The sequence below is a fragment of the Solanum verrucosum genome, unplaced genomic scaffold (assembly GCF_900185275.1).
Source record: "Solanum verrucosum unplaced genomic scaffold, falcon-dt-bn FXZP01000165.1, whole genome shotgun sequence".
Classification (NCBI taxonomy): Eukaryota; Viridiplantae; Streptophyta; class Magnoliopsida; order Solanales; family Solanaceae; genus Solanum; species Solanum verrucosum.
This window is the reverse complement of record NW_026020340.1, coordinates 1,650,647-1,674,677: the sequence shown is the minus strand read 5'-3', so window position 1 is coordinate 1,674,677 and position 24,031 is coordinate 1,650,647. Positions and strand designations below refer to the sequence as shown.

Genomic DNA, 24,031 nt, shown 5'->3' with positions numbered 1-24,031 from the left:
ACATTTCATCATTTATTACAAAGTTGTCATAAGCAAACATTAAATAAGGGCATAAGGGCAAAATTATCTTATTTCATAATGCAAGTGCAAATGGAAAATGTGACTTATAATATAGGACGGAGGGAGTAATTATTTCTTAGATTTCTATTTATAAGTCGTTCTTATTAAATCAATACATAAATGACATTATTTTTTCTATTTTACCCTTCAAAGTTATTTGCCTTGAAAGTATAAATTCAACCAACATAAGAAAACTAAATAATTAATTCATGTTTATTGGTCAATTTAATTAATCAAAATAAATTAATTTATGTTTGTTTATTAAAAACTTAACTTCAAAAAAATATTAAATAAAGGTACAACGATAAACTTACATAGTTTTTTAAGAGACATAAAATCTAAAATGGCGACGTATAAATATGAATAGAGTAAGTAGTAATTAAGAATTTTTTTTTAACAAAGAAGAATCTTTTCAGAATTTGGAATATGCTCTTAAGGTGCTTCTTTCCCATATTTTGAATTATTGATCATCTCTTATTATTTTGACTAATTTTTAAAAATATTTAGACCTCATCTAAGTAACAACAAATTAAGCAACCACATATTCACTGAAATTTCACAAGTAAAGTTTGGAGAGGGTGTCAAGTGTGTACATAATCTTACTTCTACCTTATGAGATGGAGAGACAACTCATACAAAAAATTAGACAACGCGACAATCTATTAACCTTCTATCTAGGGTCATGTTAGTAAGCTTTAAGTGTCTCAAATCTTGTTTAATCACTTTTTTCAATACTTTTTCGACTTACCTCTACCTCTCACCGGACACACTATAGTCAATCTCTCACATCTACACTGATGTATCTCTTTTTCTCATGCGCAACCCATTTGGATGTTGAGACTGTTCAAAAAGAAAGAAGATTTCTCGACTAAATCCGCCTTTACTAAAGAAAATAACCATAAAAGGAGAATCTTCATTTTTACATAACAACAAATCCAATACTACATTACGATACATTATGAAACAACACATCCAAACAGACAAGGGCAGAAATCAAACAACCAAAATGACCCTTACAATATTAAGCAATTCTGGGAATTTTGTAACACTACTGTTAAGCATTGGATGGACATTCTTTCAGAGACTTGAGCACATTTTTGCTAGCCACCTTCCTGGCAATTAGTTTATCTCGTCCCGAGCACGTGTTCTTATGAATAACGCCATTTGCTTCAACCTCTACTGTAATATAAGCTATACCATTCTCACGAGAGACGACATCCTTCTTCTTTATATAACCTTTCTGGTCACATAGTTCAGTTAACTCTCTTACTGGATGGGGCTTTAATGTCTGAGGTGTAACCAACGGTTCCAAAAGAGGTCGTATGCACTGAAATGTAGTATCTTTGTCGAAGCCAGAATCAACAAAGATCGCACCACCAAGGGACTCGATAACATCTCCAAGCACCTATAGCGAACCAAAAACAAAAATAAGACAAATCCGTGGCATAAAATGAAGCTCTCGACAATGGGAAAGATTTACATTTTGATTGCAGAAAGAGCTTTCAGTAACTTTTTTCTTCTATATCTTAACTTCGAGGCAAGTATTCAATACCTTTGGGAAAGTAGTTTCAACCTCCCATCCGAACGTGGAGACAAGGTTCAATTTCTCAAAATCCTCAACAGTACTACATATCTGCCTTTGCAGATCTTGCGAAGCATGAAGAATGTGCTTGTGCAGGCCAGCCTTAACTGCAGATTGAGCATAGCATTCGTTGTTTACGGAGGCAGACCTCAAATCAGTAATTAGTCCTGGAGTCAGTCCCGGATATTTGGAATAGAGATGTGCTGTAACAACATAATCGAGCACTGCATCTCCAAGAAATTCCAAGCGCTGCAAAGCCAGGAGATCATATCAGCATTTGAATCAAATAGAGAGTTAAAAAGACACAAATATCGATTTTAAAGGAACAAACTGTGAATGTAGGCAGTGTGACTATCTATCCTCTCAGTGTGCAAGGAAGGCTGAATATACCGCAAAGAAACCACGACACAACAAAAAATGATTCATTTCGTGAAATCATGATGCATATTTCAATTACTGCTCTTTCTATGATGTTACTCATCATGAGCGCTCATACAATAGATTGGTCCAAATGTGAAGATACACATATTGAATTAAGAATAAGATGCAAATATAGCAAGACAGGATTCATATTATCATTATATAAAACCATGAAACTTCCGTGAATGAATAAAACAATGCACTATTTTCCTTCACACTAGCAGCTGTAAGAACAGCCATCAAATGCTATGAAGCCTTGGGTTAATGAAATGTTCAAATTCACAACTTTACCAATCTAGGCAACATTATATTTTAGTAATCAATATGCAAAATATAATTCCAAGTATTTAACAACATTAAGATGGATAATATTTATTTACGGGAATAACCTGATAGCATCGTGGAATCTCAGGTAGCATGTAAGATCCGTGAGTTAGCGCTTCAACAAGCAGAGAAGGATCATTGAACTTGTAATGTAGCACAGATTCCAAGTATATGACGTTAACTAGCTTCTCAGCATTCATGGGAAAGTGCCTTGACATAGGTGCATCAACAAAATTGATGTCCACCCCAAGCCATTTCATAAATGATAAAGCCGCTACTTCCCCACCCGAGCTGAGGTAGGCACCTATTAGTGCCTCGACCACATCAGCTACTCTCTTACTTTTAATCTTCTGTTTTACCCTACTATACATTTTATCTGAGGACGTTAGAAACTCGTCGTCGAAGCTGTGAACTTGAGAATTATCACCAGGAATGATCCATGCTTTAAGATCAAATGGTTCATTACGGATAAATCCCTGTAATCAAAGGTATTTATTAAAGGGAAAACCTAAAGAAGAAAAAAAGAAAGAATTCAGATAGCATTTTTATCCAGCAAGGCACAATCCTATGCAGTTAAACCAATAAAACATAAAGGACCTGCATGAACTCTTTAAAAATTCACTGGGATATTTACTAATACAAGTATCCAAAAGCACTCGCTCAAAATTGACATGTCCTAAAATAATTGTATTCCAATTGATGCACTGACGAAATATGCATGTTTTACAAATATGAATAACTACTAATTTCCATTATAACAAACAGTAGACATTTGTGTGGGCAAGGAAGGGAAGTAGAGAATGTTTACATGCAAAAGTTGACAACTTTTAGGTGGCAGGCATGATTAACAGTCAATATTGGATCTTTTAGTCAAAGTGTACGAGTAAATATCCCCTGGTTATCCTTAAGCATCAATGAAACTTATCCTAAAGAAAAACAATAAGTCACCCAAGATTAATAGAGACATGGAGTTGATCACTAAGGAATACCTACCGGTATTTTACGAGCACATCCAAGCTTGCATAGTGCAGCATTGGAAATAATCTGAGTTTTCTTAACAGTGAGAAGACCCTCATGATGATTTTCGTAAGTCTTGAACAGCTTTATACTGGCAGCATATTTGAGAAAAGAGTCTCCAAGTGTCTCAAGTGATTCCAAATGAAACTTCTCGAGGCATTTCTTCGTTGTAATTGCTTCCAAAATCTAAAATAATAAAACAAAGAATAAGTTGTGGGCACAAGAATATGTATGAAGCTCACAGCTTAAGAAAGACTGATTTAATTAGAGCAAAGATCTGAGATGAGATCATAGCAGCACATACCTTAGAGGTTGGAATAGGAACATTTAGTGTGCAGTGATCCAAATGCGTTCTTTTCAAGTTTGAGGCCATAACCAAGGACTCAATCCGATGCATGATCGAAGGAACATATGAATAGGTATTAAGGGTAGAAATAGAGAGAGGTGACATGATGAGGGAACAAAGTTCAGGAGGTAACTCGACAGATGAATCAGTTGAATCTGCAAAGGAGGCCAAAGCTAAGTGATCATACATAAGCATTATAACAAAAGAAGAACCCTATGATCGAACCTTTAGCCTTCTGAGTTCTGCTTCTCTGAAGGTAATTGTGCACTTTACAAATATGTTTTCCCCTAAGAAGTGGTTCTTCTTCAAAGCATATGTTGATCCCATGCCTGTAAACCGCACATTACTTGGTGTTTTGAAACAAAAAGATGATATATGGAGAAGGTGCACCAGAAAATCAGAAGCTAATTGTACAAACCGCTTTTTGTAGTATTCTGTGTAGGTGATGGATTCTCCAGTTCTCATACCCAACAATGAGTAGCAATCCAAATTATCCAAAAAACCGGTAATGCAGTATATATGGCCATTATGAGGTGTAAAGACCAATGAATTCTCCAACATGCAGCTACATACCACCCCAGTTTTGGTGTTCACACTGCGTTTGCGATCTTGAGTAGAACACCAATCCATATGCTTATCCCCAAGAACTTGAGACGGAAACAGCAAAGAATTCACACATTTCCAATTTATTTCAGGGGTACTACCCAAAGATGGGAGCAAAAGATAATCAGAAACTGCAGAACCAATAGGCGATTGAACTGCAGCCAAAGCGTCCTTCAGTATACTCAGATCACGGTCAAGAAGAATTCTGAAGACACTGACTTGAAACCTCTGACACCGTCGAATCTGGAGAGAAAGAGATCAATAGAAGAAAAAAAAAAGTATCACCAACCATATTTACAGGTAACGAATACAGAGATGATAAGAGCCATCAAAATTATAATCACCTCTTCAGCAGTAAGTGTAACAACTTTACTATAATTAAGTTGAACTTGCAAGAGTCCCCTCCTGTCAACGTCCAAGTCAAATGCCAGTATTTCATCATCACACTTGAGCCTTGTCCTAACAGCAAGTATAATCCCATGAAGCTGGAAGTCGTTGTAAGAGGCATGTTGCATCTCAACTAGGTAGCAGTAGTACACTGCTTCTGAATCATTGCTGCAATGACTAACCAATTCTGGTGGAAAGTATTTTGATTCTTCAACAGAATGGATTTGACGTTCTACACAATATGATAGGTTAGAAGTGGAGCATCACAATCCAAAAAACCCACATTAGATAAAAGATGTTAGAATTACCCAATTCTTTGTTGATGGTTTCTTCCTCCACAATATCAGGAACAAGATTGTCAGTCAAGGCACCCACATGATGAAGTTCTTTACAAGCTTCCAGGCATGCAAGTTGCTTCAGTATTTTTCTATTCCCCTGTACACTAATAACTCTTTGCAGTGGCGAACTTTTGGGAAGTTGTAGCGTGCAGGTTCCTGTTTCCTTATCAATCACACACCTAGGATTGGGTTTAAAGTACCTACAATTGAATTGAATGTCAGACCATAATGCAATATTTAACATATGAAATACTCAATGATACCAGAATCCTTAACACATAGCAAGAGAATATGCAGAGTACAAACCCATCCGACGGTAGCCTTGAGCAATAGAAGTATAACAATGACACACTAGAACTGAGGGTGACAACTGCTCCTGTGCTTTCAACTTTGTAGCAAGGCTCATCATACAATTCATCATCTAGAGGTGAACATGGAATAGAAGCATGACGTAATGATTCTTGCCGCATTATCTCTCCACTAGCCATATAGTTTTGCATGCGAGTAAGGGTTGGATCATCCCCACTAGGATTTGAGTCAAAATGAGAATGATCAGTCCATTGTTATAATCAAATTTCCCAAATTTTATCATTAATACTTGCACAAAATATCAAGAGCTAAAGTAACTGTTTGTCTGTTAGATTCTTTTAAATAATTAATTTAATACTTTTATAACAGCAGTGCAATAGCAAGTGACAACAGCAGAAATAGCATCCAGTAAATAATACACCAAAAACGATAATGAGAGAACACTGAAAAACATTCATAGTATCAACTAGAATAGATTGACAAAACATACTCTCTGACCATCAGAAGAAAGTCGGAGTTTTGCATTCGAGCTCGTCCACGTGATTGTATAAAGCTACAAACAGTAGCTGATGGATCAAATCGAATCACAAGGTTGCAACTTTGAACATCCAAGCCCTCTTCAAGAATAGATGTCGCTACAATAATGTTCACCTGCAGTGTTTGCATGGATGTCAGACTTTAAATCTTCAGAAACTATCTAAAAAGCAAAAAAAATAAAAAATTAGACTTACCAACCCCTTGCGAAATTCTTCAACAATTTTATTTTGATTTTTTCTACTCTGTGACTGGAGAACAGAAATATGCCCTGCTGTGTACTCAGTTCTCCAACCACTTCGTTCCGGAAGCAACTCATTCAGTAGAGACCGAAGAACAATGGCTGTAACAATTCTCTCAACAAATATGATGCATCTCAAATCCTTTCGATCCCTGTTACCAATGATAAGATTGTTTGTAAGTAAATCACTAAATAAAGAATCCTATTTCCCAACAAAAGAATGGATAATCTCAGAAACTGTCTAAATTAAACCCCAAAGAAAGTTCTTATAATTATTGATGAATCCAAAGTAGGCTCAATAACAATACAAAAGGAACTGTAATATCTTATAAATATTTAATTGCATCAACACTAAATCACATATCATTCTATGTGCGTCCTCAAAATCTCTGAAAGAAAAGTAAAGCAGGTCCATTTCACCAAGGGAAACAAAAAGATGACCTTCCTTCTTCAAAGGAGTCTCTCGCAGACACAAAATTTTAAAAGAATCTAACTGACCAATTCTCTTTTTTCTACTTATTCTCCAAAACCCCAATTGATTGAACTAACATTAAAGCTTTTGACTAAATAGTAGATTCATCATTCAAGCGCTCTCACCTGTACTCGAGAAGAGACTCTACAAGACAATTAACTTTGGATGACAAATATCCAGCATCTGCATTTGCTTGAATATCACCACCAATTGACCAATGTGGGCCTATGTTTACAGGGAAGAGAGAGTGAGTGAGAGAGAGACAGATAGCAGAAGGAATCAAAAAACAATCTTACAGCTCAGGGAGAAAAGAACATGGATGTTGCTAACTATGATACCTGCAGGTAAGCGAGCCGAGAAAATCTTAGATGCACCCAAACTGAAATCTCTAACAATTGTCTGAGCACATGCATCGAATTCTCCCCATGAAAAGAAATCATTTTCTTCAAAGGACAAGAACTCAGCTGCCTGATTCAAAACAAAGTCATGTTAGGAAACTGATCAAGGCCAAAACGTTTATTTATTTATTACACCAGCAAGGAGCAAAAATTACCTTGAAAGCCAGCCACACACCCATCTCACTCAAACAAAATAAGAAAGCCAAGTGAAGTTTTGATAAACGTCTTCTTGCAGATCCAGCACTCATAGAAGACAGGTTTGACTTTGAAATTGAACATTCATACTGCAATGCTAAGAAAAGTTAAACAACTAAAATTGGAAGAGCAAAAAAGTCTGACCCATATGTTCAAACATGATTCCTCCGGTCGCTACTATAAGGATAAATTAAGGTTTAGTTAGTAGTCTCAGTATTCTTTCAAGGCACTTTCTGTTTTCTGGTTGCACACAATGTAGAGAAGGAAAGAGGCAACATCAGCTAAATGATAATTGATATCTCAGAGCAGGACGAAAGGTTAGCATGAACATTCTGCAAAGTAGAAAGACAAAACCCATTGGCTAAAGAATTGCTGTTTACCTTTTCTTTTAACCTTTCGAGGTCCTGAGCTAAAGTATTAAACAATGTGCAAGGAATATCCGCATGTTCATATATCTTCAACTTCGGATTTGAGAATGGGATATACTCTGCCAGAACAGATTCACTGCTACATGTGTATACCTTCATTTGCAAAAGGAGATCACAATTAGAGGAACGGAATATCTATCTAAATGTGTGTTTATGACTTTCTGCATATAAAAACGATATAACAATCATCCAAGAGCTAATGCATGCACAGTTCTTTCTCTGAACTACAAGAAGATTAATTGAGAGAACCTTGGAATTCATAAGATTCTCGAGGTCACAAATCTTTTGCCAATAACTATGTGCCGTGCTAGCACCTGCATAAAAAGTATAAACATGAGAATCCAGAGAAAGTGAGATAAACCAGTACTTTAACAGTATGACGTAGAAAAATCTCAAAAGTTGTCCAAAGCTATAAGATTGAATCCCACCAACCTTTAGACTTTATAGGGGAAGCAGTCATCCCAAATATTCTTGGAAGTTGTGCGCTCTCATGGGTTAACTGGTGATGATAAAACTCCTGAAAGAATACTAACCCTCTAAGATAAGAATCGTTCAAGCACCATACCAAGTCATGCTCAAGCAGGATTCTAGTTAAGTCTTTTCTTATATGGTTCACATACATATAAAAGAACCAATGGCATGCCCACAGGGGCTTCCACATCAAGTAAATGTACACATTGCCTAGTGTGCATGTAAAAGAATTCATCCACTATACATGTCTTCACACATTCTCTCTAATATCTCCTTTCGGTCAACTTTTGAAATAAAATATTGTTGAAGTGGCAGTAACTACACAGTAATTATGATATCCATTAACAAACAAATCAATTGTAGTTGATATAACGCTGAGGAGTAGGGAACCGAGAGAGTGACACGTATCATATAACAACATTGTGCAGATGAAGAAATTGCACTACTTCAGAAAATATAATCAACAATTAGCTCAAACTGTTCTACAGAAAATTCAATCTTAGCACAAACAACGTACCACCATTATGCTGGCATAGGGGTGTTTGCCTCGTGCATTGTGGCACTCATCAAATATTATAACTTTTATCATGTCTATTTGTAAAAAGCTGTGCCTCAAAGCAGCAAGTAGTATTGCCGGAGTCATAACAAGTACCTGAAATACAAGCCTGCGGTGATTACTTATGGCGCATCCACGTAATATATACACAACGCCTAACTTAATTTCTAGCATATAAATGCTGAACGTCAGATCTAATATATTCAAAGAGAGCCCTGCCAAGAAAAAAAAGAATCTTAATGCAAACAACAGCAGCTCATTAGCAACTTCCCTTGGAGAATAGCAATTAGCATATTACTGTTCCACGAGATCCCAATACGCAAATATGAGCAGCTAATTTCAATAGCCTTTACAACCATTTCTTTTCCTTAACTGATCTGTACAAAATGTTGCTACGGTTCACAATTTTGATCGAATGGTTACCGGAATGGGATAGAAAAGGATATCACATGGGTTGGGATATCCCACCATGTCAGTACAAAATGTATTCTGGGAGTAATTAATACTCATTACCAAATGCAAGTGAAATAATCTCAAATTTTATCCCGGATTGTTTTCCATTATCCCACCAACCAAACAACCTCTAAAGGTCAAAGTTAGGTTGTGGCGGGCTTGACCCTTCAGCTGTGGGCATTTTTATATAGATGCGGGCTTTACTTTAGCATAGAAGCAGATACCCCATGTACCATTAGTTCAGGCAATAGAGAGGAATGAGGATTGATAAACAGTCACTTCCATTTTATTCTCATATAGTTGTTTAGTAACTTTAGGACTGCAATTCTTTTAAGAACAATGTAGCCATACTCAATGCCAACTCAAGCAACGGTTAGTAATTTGCCACTGAAGATAAAATATAGTTCATACAAACCTCATGATCGTCCACTTGTTGTTGCCATGTAGCAGCATCCCAATAATCAACACCCATTTCTCCCCAATATTTGCCCACTTTTAAGTCGGTATGCAACATCAGAGCATCTGCTTGCTTGTAATTATCAAATCACAAAATCAACAACATTAGGATGATTCAAATACACAGTTTTGAACCTAAAACCAAGCTACCTCAAACATATAACAAACCGCAAAACATGAGAAAACTAATGGGGAAAGACAGTTCTACAATCTTTAGACGGGAGAGAAATTGGTGGATAATAAAAATAAACACATGAAGATGATAAATTTGGAGGGACTAGATTGAGAAGCTAGAAGTACTACCTGAGTCACCAGAACAACAGTCGGGACCAAGAAAACAGCTATGTATGGAGACGGCTTTCGAAGAAGGTAAGCATAGCTTCTAAGAAGCATAATTGCAATCAAGGTCTTTCCAGAACCAGTCTCTAAGTAAACAATGGTGTTCTGCTTTAATGCTGTCTCCAGAGCTTCCAACTGATAACTATACATAACAAATCAACATGTACATTACAAAAGTTCATTTTTTAAAAATAAAATTTCTTTTTTCCTAACTCCATTAAAAGAGAAAATAAATGTAAGATGCCAACCTTCTTGCAAAAGGCAGAGGGTCAGCAGAGAGCTGTTGGTTTTCAGAGACTGCAACATCAGTTGGCTCCATTGATTGTTCTCTACATTAACATCAGACCAAACAAAACTGAAGACGCCAACAAAGTAATAAAAATGAAACAACAAACTCTCCAAGAAAACGACAACCAGGTGATCATACATAAAACAACCTATTTTATCTACACACTTCAAAGAAACACAAAGAGAACCCAAAATCCAAGAAAATCAAACCATAAAAAAAAACAAGGTTTTGTAAGTTCAGCACTTATAATCAAAGATTTAACCTCCATGTAAACACCCATTTCAAAAAAATACATAAAAGAGTGATCTTTATGGAAAACAAACACAGGAATAATCAGCTGGCTCCATTGATTTGCTATCTACATTAACATCGAACCAAACAAACGTAAAGACGCCACAAAGTCACATAGAAGAAACATAAAACACTCCCAATGAAATGACAACCAGATAACAATACCCTTAGTACCATTTCAAAGAAAACCCGAATCTAAAGAGTACACATATCAAATCAGAAGTAAAAAAGACAAAGATTTTGTAAGTAAAAGAACATATAATAAATGCTTCAACTCCCCATGGAAAAACCCATTTCAAAAAATATCATAAAAAAGTGATCTTTATGAAAAAGAAACACAGAAATAATCAGATGACTCCACTGATTTGTTATCATTGAACCAAACAAACATAAAGACACCACCAACAAAGTAACAAAGATGAAACAGAAAACAACCAGGTTACATACCAGGGTTAAAGCAGCCTATTCATCTACATACCATTTGTACCATTTCAAAGAAACACAAATAAAAACCAATATCCAAGAAAAGTACACATATCAAACCAGAAAAAAAAAACAAGACTGCTGTAAGCAAAAAAACATATAATCAAAGATATAAACACCCATTTCATAAAAATGCATAAAAAAGTGATCTTTATGAAAAACAAAACATAGAAATAGTCACCTGGCTCCATTGATTTGATATGCACATTAACATTAAACCAAACAAACAAAAAAACACCAACAAAGAAACAACCAGATGACATACCAGGGTTAAAGCAACCTAATCATCTACATACCCATTGTACCATTTCAAAGAAACACAAAGAAAAACCAATATCCAAGAAAAGCACACATATCAAATCAGAAAAGAATACAAAAAAATAAGATTTTTGTAAGTAAAAGAACATATAATCAAAGATTCAAACACCCTTTTCATTAAAATGCATAAAAAAGTAATCTTTATGAGAAACAATCACAGAAATAGCCAAGAAAACTCACTGGCTAGTGCTGAATTGCAAAAACTTTGAAGAGCAGTTTTTCAGTGTTTTTAGTGAAGAAGAAAGAGTGAGTGAGAGATGCAATATGTTAGAGACTTAGAGGTTTTTATAGTAGCATATTATATAAAATCAAAAAAAAAAAAAAAATGTTCTGCAACACCCCGACCCCCTATGGAAAAAGCAAATATAATACGACAATTAAATACCCCAAAATCTTTTTTTCGTAAGGAAAGAGGAAAGAGGGTGACGAAAAGACAGAATCTTTTGGCCTTACGAATCCAATTAAATTTCTAAAGAATATACCCGGTATGAAATACACTTTCGATCTTGTAATACGAATGAAATTCACCCTTAATTTTTCTTCAAGCTTAGGAGTATTTTCAAAAAAATTATTAGTTTTTTTTTATTAAGAGTCTAATGTTTCTACAAGAGTTTGAGACCATTGATTAAATCATGTGGCAGATTGGAGGAGGGTGTAGCTAAGTTTAGTTAGTCAAATAGAAGGGTGTTTTTAAAACTGTCAATAGTTCGGGACGAAACTAATAATTTACACCAAGTTCAGGGTGTTTTCAATACTTCTTTTTTATTATTTTTCATCTTATGCTCCACTATTTTAGAATCGCCCCACGTAAGGCCCCATACAGGGAGAAACACTCCCTACTAAGGGTTCTTTTCATTCTAGGACTCGAACTCAAAACTTTTGGTTAAAAGGAGGAGGAGTCACATCTATTGAACCACATCTTTTAATATATATACTCTTTATTCTATCATCTTCCCATATTAGCCTTGAGAATATGTTTTAATACCAATTGGTTTTTTTCTTCTATATATAAAAATTAGGATAAACCTAAATTGTTCAGATGGTAAATATATTTTGTTTACAACTTTAATGGTGTTAATTCGAGTTTTGAATGAAAAATATGGACCTAATTTGTTAATTATACTATTACAAAAGTTAATAATAATAAATATGTAGCACAAATATGTATATGTATCCGAATGGTTGTATTTGTTCTTTACTTATTTGGAGCTAGTAACTCTTAAAATCATTTAAATAAATTTAAAACTTTTAGATTCGCAAATTGGTTTATGAATATTGAAAATGAAATGAAGAAATTATAATGTTTAGAAAATGTTAAATTCTGAAAACAATGATCAAAAGACGTTAAACTTTGGAATTACTAATAAGAAAACATTAAATCTTGAAATGCGTTCTCATAAAACGTTAAAATCGTAAAAGCATTGAACAAAAGCTAGACGTTACATCTTATAATCACTGATAAAAAATCGTTAAATCCTAAAATCACATATCAAAAGGCGTTATTTTTTATAACACTACTGAGAAAGTGTCGAAACCTAAAATCACTTATTAAAAGACGTTAAATTTTAAAATGGTCGATCAAAAGGTGTTGGATCATATAATCATTGATAAGAAAATGTTAAATCCCATAATCACTTCTCAAAAGATATTGAATCCTATAATCACTTATCATACGGTGTTAAATTTTATTTTATTTTATTTTACATTCAAAAATTAGGATAAAGACAAATGCAAACACAAAAGTATTCATCTAATCATCTCCACAAAAGAATTCAATAAAACCAAAGTGTTATGATTGATTTTGAATTAAAGACGTTAAATTCATGTGATAAACATCATAAAAATTAAATATAACCATCACAAAAGTTAATGACAATAAATATGTAGCACAAATATGTAAATGTATTAAAATGGTTTTATTTGTTCTTTGTTCACTCGAAGTTTGTAATTTTTAAAATCATCTAAATAAATAAATTCGAATCTTTTGGATTCTCAAAGTGGTTCATGAATATTGAAAATGAATTGGAGAAACAAATAGTGATTAGGAAACATTAAATTTAAGAATCATTGATTAGAAAACATTAAATTTAAGAATCATTAATTAGAAGACATTAACTTTTGAAACCACTTATAAAAAAAAGAAGTTAAATCCTATAACGAGTTCCCAAAAGATGTTAAATTCCATAATCACTACTCAGAAGATGTTAAATTCCATAATCACTACTCAGAAGATGTTAAATTCCAAAATCACTAATCAAAATGTGTTATATCTTCCACCTTAAAATCACTGACAAGAAATCGTTAAATTCTAGAATTATTTCTTAGAAAGCGTTGAATTTTGTAATCATTGATCAAAAGACGTTAAATCCTAAAATTAATTATAAGAAAATATTAAATCCCATAATCACTTAAGAAAATATTAAATCCCATAATCAATTTTTTAGAACGCATTAAATCCTAAAATCACTTATCATAAGACGTTAAATTCTAGCATCGAGAACATAAGGTTAACGTTCTTTAATGCTATCATATTCTTCTAAATATTTGCTCGTGAGTGTGCATTTAAGTTTCGCTTGACCTAGAAAAAATTAACACAATATTATTTCTTACTATATTAACATCAATGTTCTAATAACCATTTGATTTTTTATATTTAAAATTTTATTTGTCCTGGTTTTAATATTAAGAAATGACGATAAACATATTATAATATTTATTTATTAGAATTAGAATTAATAAAGACAACTATTAAGTGCTTATTATCAATCCAAAATACTAAAAAAATATTCTCAATTGTTTAATGGCAAAAAGGGAAAAGAAAAGATGCTATATACTAATCAAAATAATATCAACGACAATGACATCTAACAAACTATAACGTACAATTTTTTTTAAATCATAATCATCGCATATCTGATATTTACTAGTTCAATTAATTTGTATTCATGTTGTATAAACTTAAAAAAAAGGAATGATCCCCTTACCATTAGAGATGAATTATTCTTTTAAATACAAAAAAAAATTAAAATTAAAATGGCATAATTTATCAAATTCATAACTAGAATAATATAACTTGTCCCCACCTATTAAGAATTTTTTGAAATTCGAGACTACGTAAAATGTGGAGAGAACTGCTAAAACCTTTGTCTCCACGGAATCAATTGTCATTATTTTTTTTTGTTTGGTTTTTCTGGTCGATGTTGTTCAATATTTATATTAAAGTTTGATTAAATTTGAATTCATATCAAAAAATTTAAAATGGATAAATAACTCCCTAATAAAGATGACTTAGTAAAAATTTAAACTCGAAACTTTTAATTAAGAAAAAAATATTTATCACTCCATCGTAATAGGAATTGATCAATTGTACTGCTCACTAGTGGGAAATACTGTTTTTTTCTTCTTTTTTTGATGTTGAAAGGGAAATTCTTGAAACTTAGTCTCCAAGGAAAGCTCCACCACATGGGAAAAAAATAATTGGACAAAGAACATTCTAGAACAAATTAATCAAACACACCAATAAAAATAATTTTGATATTAAAATTCTAATATTATGAATTGTATTACTATTTTTTGTATCACAACATGTACATAATTTCTATCTTATAACAATATGCACATAATTTCTCTTATTATATGAGAGACCTTGAAGTGTCGATTTGCCTGCGCTTCAGTAAGGCTATTTTCGAAAAAAATATATTTATGTTGTACTACTTTAATTTAATGGGATATGTTTTAACTATAACATTTAGTTTTAAATTTATATTCTTTTATTATAGCTTTATTATTTTGAATGTTGGTAATAGTATATATTTTGTAACTACTTTAAGTAAAAAATTAAATCGATAACAAAAAAAATACTTTAATTATGGACATTTTAATGGACCCCTTACAATAAATTTGACAAAAAAAAATGATCTTCTATCACAGAAATATAGTGTAATTCATTTTTGAGTAAGAGTTTAAAATCATTTAATTAATACAATTTAAAAAATTTCAATATTAATAATATTTATTTTACACTTAATGAAATAATTTAATATCGTTTAATTCATACCATTTAAAAATAAATTTGTGAAGAAATATTGAATGTATGGACAACACGAGGTCTTCGTATCTAGTTGGTTTTAAATTGATTGCGCAGTAAATTATTAATCAGAAACTTTGGTTGAAAGGGTTATTAATTTTTGAATCATTTATATTATTCATTTGCTTCATGGAGTTTTATCTGATTATCTTTTTTTAACAAGCTATTCTATACATTACATTATTCTCTTATTATATAAGAGGGAGTTTATGATGGGACATTGTAATGTCCAATCATAAACTCTCTATATAATAAATAATATATAATATAATAAATCATTTTTTCTACTATATAATAAATATTTATTTTTCTACTATAAGGGAGTTTATATAATATATAATAATATAATATAATAAATCATTTACAAATGACTTACAATATTTAATATTTAAAAGATATATAATAAAATAGGTTGACTCTCAAAATTCTATTCGGGTCACATATATTGGGACAGAAAAAATAACATATATCATTTCAAAATTACCAAAAAAGTATTATAAATAATAATAATTAACAACTTAAAATATCTGAAACACATTTTAAAAGGGTTAATTTTGTAAGTTTATCCATATCACATAAATTAGGACAAAGTGACCAGCAATGTAAGTTATTTGAAAGTTACATAAAAATATTATGAATCACAATAATTAATAACTTAGAACATTTATTTTTAAAATGCAAATTTGGATGACTCTTCAAATTTCATTTGTGTCACATAAATTGAGACAACAAAAATAACATATATTGCGTCCATTTTAATTTATTTGCCTTAATTTTTTTTATATTTAAAAATTGCGTAAAAATACTATAAATCATGATAATTGACAACATAAAATATTTCAAAAATAAATACATATAAAAAAATTCGATTAATTCTTGAAATTAATCTATCGTTAAAAATTATGTATAAAATACAATAAATCGTGATTTTGACCACTTAAAATATTTATTAAAAAAACAGAAAAAATAAATTGACTGATTCTTAAAATTAATCTATCAATGTCACATAAAATGAGACAAAAGTAGTAATATGTATTGTTTAATGTGAAATTATTGAAAACTACATAAAATGTATTATAAATGTTAACAATTAACAACATTTGATTGAATCTTCAAATTTTATCAATGCTACATACATTGAGAGTTGAGACAAGTGGAGTAATATATATTAAGTATTTAAAAATTACGTACAACCATATTGTTTTCTGTAGGCTTCGAATTATCGTGGTCATTTTTTAGGCTGATACAAGTTTTGTACTTTTTTTTTTAATATTATAAATCGCAATAATTAATAATTTAAAATATTTTTAAAAATATATTAAAAATTTAGTTGGTTTCGGGAATTTTATTTATACTATATAAAATGGGACAAAGGAAGCAACATATATCATTTACAAATGACTTAAAAAGCATTAAAAATTACAATAATTACCAATTTAAAATATTAAAAGCTATATAATAAAATAGGTTCACTCTCAGAATTCTTTCAGGCTCACATATATTAGGACAGAAAAAATAACACATATCATTTTAAAATTACCAAAAAAGTATTATAAATAATAATAATTAACAACTTAAAATATCTGAAAGACATTTTAAAAGGGTTAATTTTGTAATTTTATCCATATCACATAAATTAGGACAAAGTGACCAGTAATGTTGGTTATTTGAAAGTTACATCAAAATATTATAAATCACAATAATTAATAACTTAAAACATTTTTAAAAAAAAAATTAAATTTGGATGACTCTCCAAATTTTATTTGTGTGACATAAATTGAGACAAAAAAAATAACATATATTGGGTCCATTTTAATTTATTTGTCTTGTTTTTTTTTGTGTTTTTTATATTTAAAAAATGTGTAAAAACATTATAAATCATGATAATTGACAACATAAAATATGTTTTGAAAAAAAATACAAAAAATTCCACTCATTCTTTTAGTGAATCTATCGTAAAAATACTATAAATCATGATAATTGACAACATAAAATATTTCAAAAATGTTGTATGTGGATAGTCTTATTGTGCCTTGAATAGCGTCAAATAAAGTACAAGTTTGTGATAAAAAAACTTATTCCTTTATCCACGCAAACAATCGCTTCAAAATCTCCGTTATTAGCCCCAAAACATACCATTTATATTATTGGGCCCGTGCCCGTGCATAGCACGGGCAACATTACCTAGTCTAATTATAAATCAAGGATATATCTTTTGAATTACTCTCTGTTGGTTGTAAAATTAGTTAAGTGACATATTATTTTATTCAAGGTAATGCTAAATGGCCAGAAAATTTGGCCAGAAATTTAAAAAGTCTATAATATTTTTTTTATTTTAAAATAAACTGATTTTTTTCTATTTTTCAATTAAAAGGTATTAAAATTAAAAGGGTAAAAATGTTCAAAAAGGTAATATAACATAGTATGAAATATGTTATTTTACTATTCTGGCCAAAATGATTTTTCCTTTTATTAGATATCAAAGTGGTTCATGAATATTGAAAATGGATTGGAGAAACAAATAGTGATTATGAAACATTAAATTTAAGAATCATTGATTCGAAAAACATTAAATTTAAGAATCATTAATTAGAAGACATTAAATTTTGAAACTACTGATAAAAAAGAAGTTAAATCCTCAAATGAGTTCCCAAAAGATGTTAAATTCCATAATCACTAATCAGAAGATGTCAAATTCCAAAATCATTAATCAAAAGTTGCTAAATCCTAAAATTAATTATACAAAAGCATTAAAATTCCATAATCACTTCTTTAGAACGCATTAAATCCTAAAATCACTTAACACAAGACGTTAAATTCTAGCATCGAGAATATAGCGTTAATGTTCTTTAATGCTATCATATTCTTCTATGGGTAATGCTAAATGGCCAGAAAATTTGGCCAAAAATTTAAAAAGTCTATAATATCCTTTTTATTTTAAAATAAACTGATCTTTTTTTCCATTTTTTAGTTAAAAGGTTTTAAAGTTAAAAGGGGTAAAAATGTTCAAAAAGCTAAAACAACATAGTGTGAAATATGTTATTTTACCATTCTGGTTAAATTTTGGCCAAAAGGATTCTCGTGAGTCATGAATATGCATTTAAGTTCCTCTTGACCTAGAAAAAATTAATACAATATTATTTCTGTAAAAATCCTTTTGGCCAGAATGGTAAAATAACATATTTCACACTATGTTATTTTACCCTTTTAACTTTAATACCTTTTAATTAAAAATGAAATAAAAGATCAATTTATTTTAAAATAAAAGGATATTATAGACTTTTTAAATTTCTGGCCAAGTTTTCTGGTCATTTAGCATTACCCATTATTTCTTACTATATTATCATCAATGTTTTAATAACCATTTGATTTTTTATATTTATAATTTTACAATTTTAAAATTTTATTTGTCCTGGTTTTAATATTAAGAAATGACGATAAACATATCATAATATTTATTTATCAGAATTAATAAAGACAACTATTAAGTGCTTATTATCCATCCAAAATACTAAAAAGATATTCTCAATTGTTTAATGGCAAAAAGGGAAAGGAAAAAAAATACTATATACTAATCAAAAGAATGTCAACGAAAATGACATCTAACAACTTACAACGTACAATTTAAAAAAAAATCATAATCATGGCATATCTGATATTTACTAGTTTGATTAATTTATATTCATGTTGTATAAACTTTTTAAAAAAAAAATGATCCCCTTGCCATTAGAGATGAATTATTCTTGTTGGATTCTAAATATATTATTAAATAAACTTTTAAATATAAATATAAAATTTAAATCAAAATTACATAATTTATCAAATTCATAACTACAATAATATAACTTGTCCCCATCTATTAAGAATCTTTTGAAATTCGAGAGTACTAAAATATAGTAGTGATATTTTCTAGTGGTGTGGAGAGAACTGCTAAAACCTTTGTCTCCAAGGAATCAATTGTCACTATTTTATTTTATTTTTAGTTTTTCTGGTTGGACTTGTTCAATATCTATATTAAAGTTTGATTAAATTTGAATTTATATCGAAAAATTTAAAATGGATAAAAAGCTCTCTAATGAAGATGACTTAGTAAAAATTATTAAGAAAAAAAATACTTATAACTCCATCGTAATCGGAATTGATCAATTGTACTACTCACTAGTAGGAAATAGGAGTACTATTTTTTTTCTTTTTTGATGTTGAAAGGGAAATTCTTGAAACTTAGTCTCCAAGGAAAGCTCCACCACATGGGAAAAATAATTTGGACAAAGAACATTCTAGAACATATTAATCAAACACACCAATAAAAATAATTTTGATATTAAAATTCTAATATAATGAATGTATTACTGTTTTTTTGTATCACATGTACATAATTTCTATCTTATAACAATATGCACATAGTTTCTCTTATTATACGAGATAGCTTGAAGTGTCGACTTGCCTGCGCTTCAATAAGGATATTTTTGAAAAAAAATTATTTCTATTATATTACTTTAATTTAATTTGATCTGTTTTAGCTATGACGTTTAGTTTTAAATTTATATTCTTTTGTTATAGCTTTATTATTTTGAATGTTGGTATAGTATATATTTTGTAACTATTTTGAGAAAAAAATTAAATCGATAACAAAAAAAAAATACTTTAATTATGGACATCTTAATGGACCCCTTACATGAAATTTGACAAAAAAAAGAAGAGATGATCTTCTATCACACAAATATAGTTGTAACGACCCGTTTGGTCGTTTTGAGTACTAGAACTTTTGATTTCATAAAATACTTTTCGATAGATTCTAAATGGGTATTTTGGACTATTCGTAATTATAATTATGAAATTAGTGGGGTAGTTTTAATAATTTATTAAGTTGGTAAGGAAAAGAACAGTAAAATAAATAGTGTGTCACTTTTAACACTTTTATAGTTGGCCTTATATAATAATTAGGGAGTAAATATTATGTAGAAAAAAAAAATAAGGGTTTGAGACGAGAGAAATTCACCTATGGACGAACAACGTTGGAAATTTCTTATGCGGCATCAGGTAAGCAAATTTTCAATTGAACTTTATTCCTTGCCAATGTTGATGAATTGCATGGATATAGTGATAATATTATTGATATTAAATTGTGGGTAGAAGAGATGAAATTGTAAACTTAATTGCCAAGGTCGATTGCTGCACTGTAACGCCATTATTGTTAGGATTATTACTTACCTGGTGAGTGACATTGAGGGTCAAATTTAGGACAATGGTGGATTGTTAATGGTTGGGGTAGGGAATTTATATTATTTTAATGTTATGGTTAGAATTAGATTATTATAATGTTAATTGGAAAGAGGCGAACTGAAAATTCCTCTCTGTACCCGTGATTGCCAATTTGAAAATTGAAACATTATGACCGATAAGAAATTAAGGAAGTTAATGACTAATTAATGATTTTCTGGTGATCAATTAAGAGTTAATTAGAATTGTAAAATGAATTTGGAATTTCGGTCAAGGCTTTAGGCGTTATTTCAGTGTTGAAGTTACGGGTTATGCCTTTGGTTTTAGGTATGGAATTTTCTTATGGTTATCACATTATGACTCAAGTATTGATATGTTGGTGTAGGTAATTAAATATTACGTGTACTATATTATATGAATGTCATTATATTAATTTATTTGGAGGAACCAAAATTTAACCTTAAGCTTGAATATAAGAAATAGAAGACTTGATATACCAATTGACCTCAAGATTAGAAAATTGAATATATATTTGTGCTTGATGAATTTGCGGATCTAGGCTAGAAGTATAGCATGATGGATGTCCATGAGCTTGTTTGTTTACGAATATTAGATACTTGATAGATTGGAAACGTTTCAAGGCATTGTGGAAAGGAAAATCGTTGGAGAAGTAGTTTGCTCTACTTCTATTCTTCGATGGAGGTAGGTTATGGTTTATTCTATTTGATAGATAAACTCTTAATAGCGATTGATATGCATTGAATGATATATGTACTTGATTGTGTGATTGTGTGGCTTGGTTGTGTGGTTTGTGATTGGTCTAAAATCCTGAGACTGTGAGATTTATAATCTGAAAACCTCTCTATCGAAGTGATGCCTTGAATAAAGAAGGTTTGATGTAATATTATTAATGAATTGAAAAGTGGTGATAATAAATGATAAAATTAATAATATTATTGGATCGGAGTGTCACGTTCCGACACAGTATTTTTGGATCGGAGTGTCACGTTCTGACACGGTATTTTTGGATCGAAGTGTCACGTTCCGACACGATATTATTGGATCGGAGTGTCACGTTCCGACACGGTATAATTGGATCGGAGTGTCACGTTCCGACACGGTAACATTAAAGGAAAAAGATATTGAATTAACTTAATGTACTCAATCTCAACGAACGCATTTCCCAAACGAGTGTGATGTGGAGGCATGAGTCCTCATGTGTGTGCTTGATATTGTGATTGATTACGTACTTGCTTCAACTGTCACTTGTTCATGTTGTTGTTTCTTATCACCTGCTAAGTGCTATAGTTGACTTTATACTATTATTCATTGTATATTAGTTTCTATTTTGGGTTGGCCGATGATACCTACTCAGTACATGTTGTCCCGTACTGAGCCCTACTTGTATTTTTCTTTGTTTTCCTTTTATGGAGTGCAGCAAGTGTACCAGCGAATTTGACTCGCCCTCAGCTCTAGCTAGTCTCAACATATCAGGTTTAAGGGTGAGCTATTTATTCGAGCTTGTTTGGATTCTCTCGGTCATGACTTGATGTCCATAGTTTTCGGACACAAATTACTTTATTTCATTTATTTCAGTGCCTTTGATACTCTTAGACTTAGTATTTAGGGATTAGATGTCCTTGATGTGATGACTTTCAGGTTTTGGGGATAAGGTGTAATAGACTTTAGAGGTTGATTTGATTGGTTACTTTAACAAGTTGTGAGCTTCGGCATTTTATTGTTATTTGGAGTTGAATTATTGATATATGTTGGGGTTTAAGTTCCTTGGTTCGCCCACTTAGGAGGTTAAGTGTGGGTGCCACTCACGACTTGTTTTGGGTCGTGACAATAGTATAGTTTATTTTTGAGTAAGAATTTAAATCATTTAATCAATACAATGTAAAATTTATCAATATTAATAATATTTATTTTACACTTAATTGAATAATTTAATATCATTTAATTCATACCACTTAAAAATAAATTTGTGAAAAAATATTGAATCTATGCAACTAGTTGGTTTTAAATTAATTGCGCAGTAAATTATTAATCAGAAACTTTGGTCGAAAGGGTTATTAATTTTTGAATCATTTATATTATCATTTGCTTCATGGAGTTTTATCTGATTTTTTTTAACAAGCTATTCTATACATTACATTATCTAATTATAAATCAAGGATATGTCTTTTGAATTACTCTCTGTTGGTTGTAAAATTAGTTAAGTGACATACTCCCGCCGTCCCATTTTATATGTCATTCCTTTCTATAAATAGATGGACCACAATACTTGCCATTTTATAAAATTTATGCATAAATTACCATATTTTGCCTATTATACCCTTGATAGAATAATTAATTAATCTTGTCATTTATTAATAAAGTTAAATTAAGAAAATATTAAATAAGAGTAGAAGGGTAAAGTTACATCATTTTTTAATGCAAGTGCAAAGTAAAAAGGTGACATATAAAATGGGACGGAGGAAGTATTATTTGATTCTAGTTCTTAGTCCATTAAATGAACATTTACTCATTTGATAACATTAATGATTTTATGATTTCGATGAGATGAATGTACTATTACGAAGAGATAGATCTAAGAAGCATCAATGAATTTCAAGATTTTGAAAAGATGAACTTTATAACGGTTGATACTCTCTTTGTTTACCTTGTCTATTTTTTTCTTTTTTACTTGTCCATTTTGACGAATCAAGAAATGATAACTTTTTACCTATTATATCCTCAATTAATTACTTTGAAAAATGTAGAACTTCTTGAAAATCTTAAATTTTTAATTCAAACACTTCATAATTAATAGGGGTAGAATGGTAAACTCATTATACCAATCATTATTTTCTTAATGGGTGTGCCAATTCAAAAATCGACAAATAATTAGAGACAGAGGGAGTACATTTTAAAACCTTTTGGGAACCATAATATAACAAATATGATAAAATTAAATACAAGAATGAATTGAAATATAATAAAATAAATACAAAATTAAAGACGTTCAAGAGGGAGGCTAATAAAACCTTTTTTTTTTCTTTAGGCCCTCAAAGTTTTGGCTTAGGCAATATTAAAGTTTTTCAAAAAATATAAATAAATAAATAAAGACTACCTAACCTTTAATAATAATACTAATATTTAAAACTTTAAAGTAAATTATTCAAATTTTTACCTTAAAAGAAAAGCTTTCCAACTCACTTTAAAGCGTTAAAGAGAGATTATGACATCCTTAAAAGAAAAAGATAGGCGACACTAACATTTTTAAAAAAGTTAGAATTTTTTGTTCAAAATTTTGCTTTAGGTCACTAATTTTATTGTAACATGCCTACAATCATATTATATGAAAACTATTTATGATTGAAGACAAGCTCTAAATAAGTTTCAATATTAAAAAAAGGATTATCATTCTTA

The 24,031-nt window shown here is 30.6% G+C and overlaps 1 protein-coding gene across 1 annotated transcript; it reads right to left on the bottom strand.

Annotated features, from left to right (window-relative positions):
* Positions 1 to 1,114: 1,114 nt before the first annotated feature.
* On the bottom strand, positions 1,115 to 11,563 carry LOC125837277 (endoribonuclease Dicer homolog 2-like). The gene is made up of 23 exons (XM_049516443.1): positions 11,491 to 11,563; positions 10,178 to 10,258; positions 9,894 to 10,071; positions 9,550 to 9,663; positions 8,643 to 8,777; positions 8,087 to 8,171; positions 7,904 to 7,968; positions 7,607 to 7,747; positions 7,187 to 7,315; positions 6,972 to 7,101; positions 6,759 to 6,858; positions 6,118 to 6,313; positions 5,877 to 6,037; positions 5,384 to 5,602; positions 5,048 to 5,277; positions 4,697 to 4,971; positions 4,168 to 4,595; positions 3,975 to 4,078; positions 3,708 to 3,904; positions 3,380 to 3,589; positions 2,452 to 2,862; positions 1,613 to 1,891; positions 1,115 to 1,465 (listed from the first exon to the last, which is right to left on the bottom strand). Exons 2-23 carry the CDS (start codon positions 10,246 to 10,248, stop codon positions 1,115 to 1,117), a joined length of 4,209 nt encoding a protein of 1,402 aa, XP_049372400.1. The 5' UTR covers positions 10,249 to 10,258; positions 11,491 to 11,563.
* Between the last annotated feature and the right edge of the window lie 12,468 nt (positions 11,564 to 24,031).

Excerpts from the sequence above, each read along its gene's own strand:
- LOC125837277 (XM_049516443.1), bottom strand. The coding sequence starts at position 10,248 with ATGGAGCCAACTGATGTTGCAGTCTCTGAAAACCAACAGCTCTCTGCT. Across the intron at positions 8,172-8,642 it reads CCTATGCCAGCATAATGGTG|GAGTTTTATCATCACCAGTT; the intron begins GTACGTTGTTTG and ends GTATTCTTTCAG. Across the intron at positions 4,596-4,696 it reads TTACACTTACTGCTGAAGAG|ATTCGACGGTGTCAGAGGTT; the intron begins GTGATTATAATT and ends CTTTCTCTCCAG.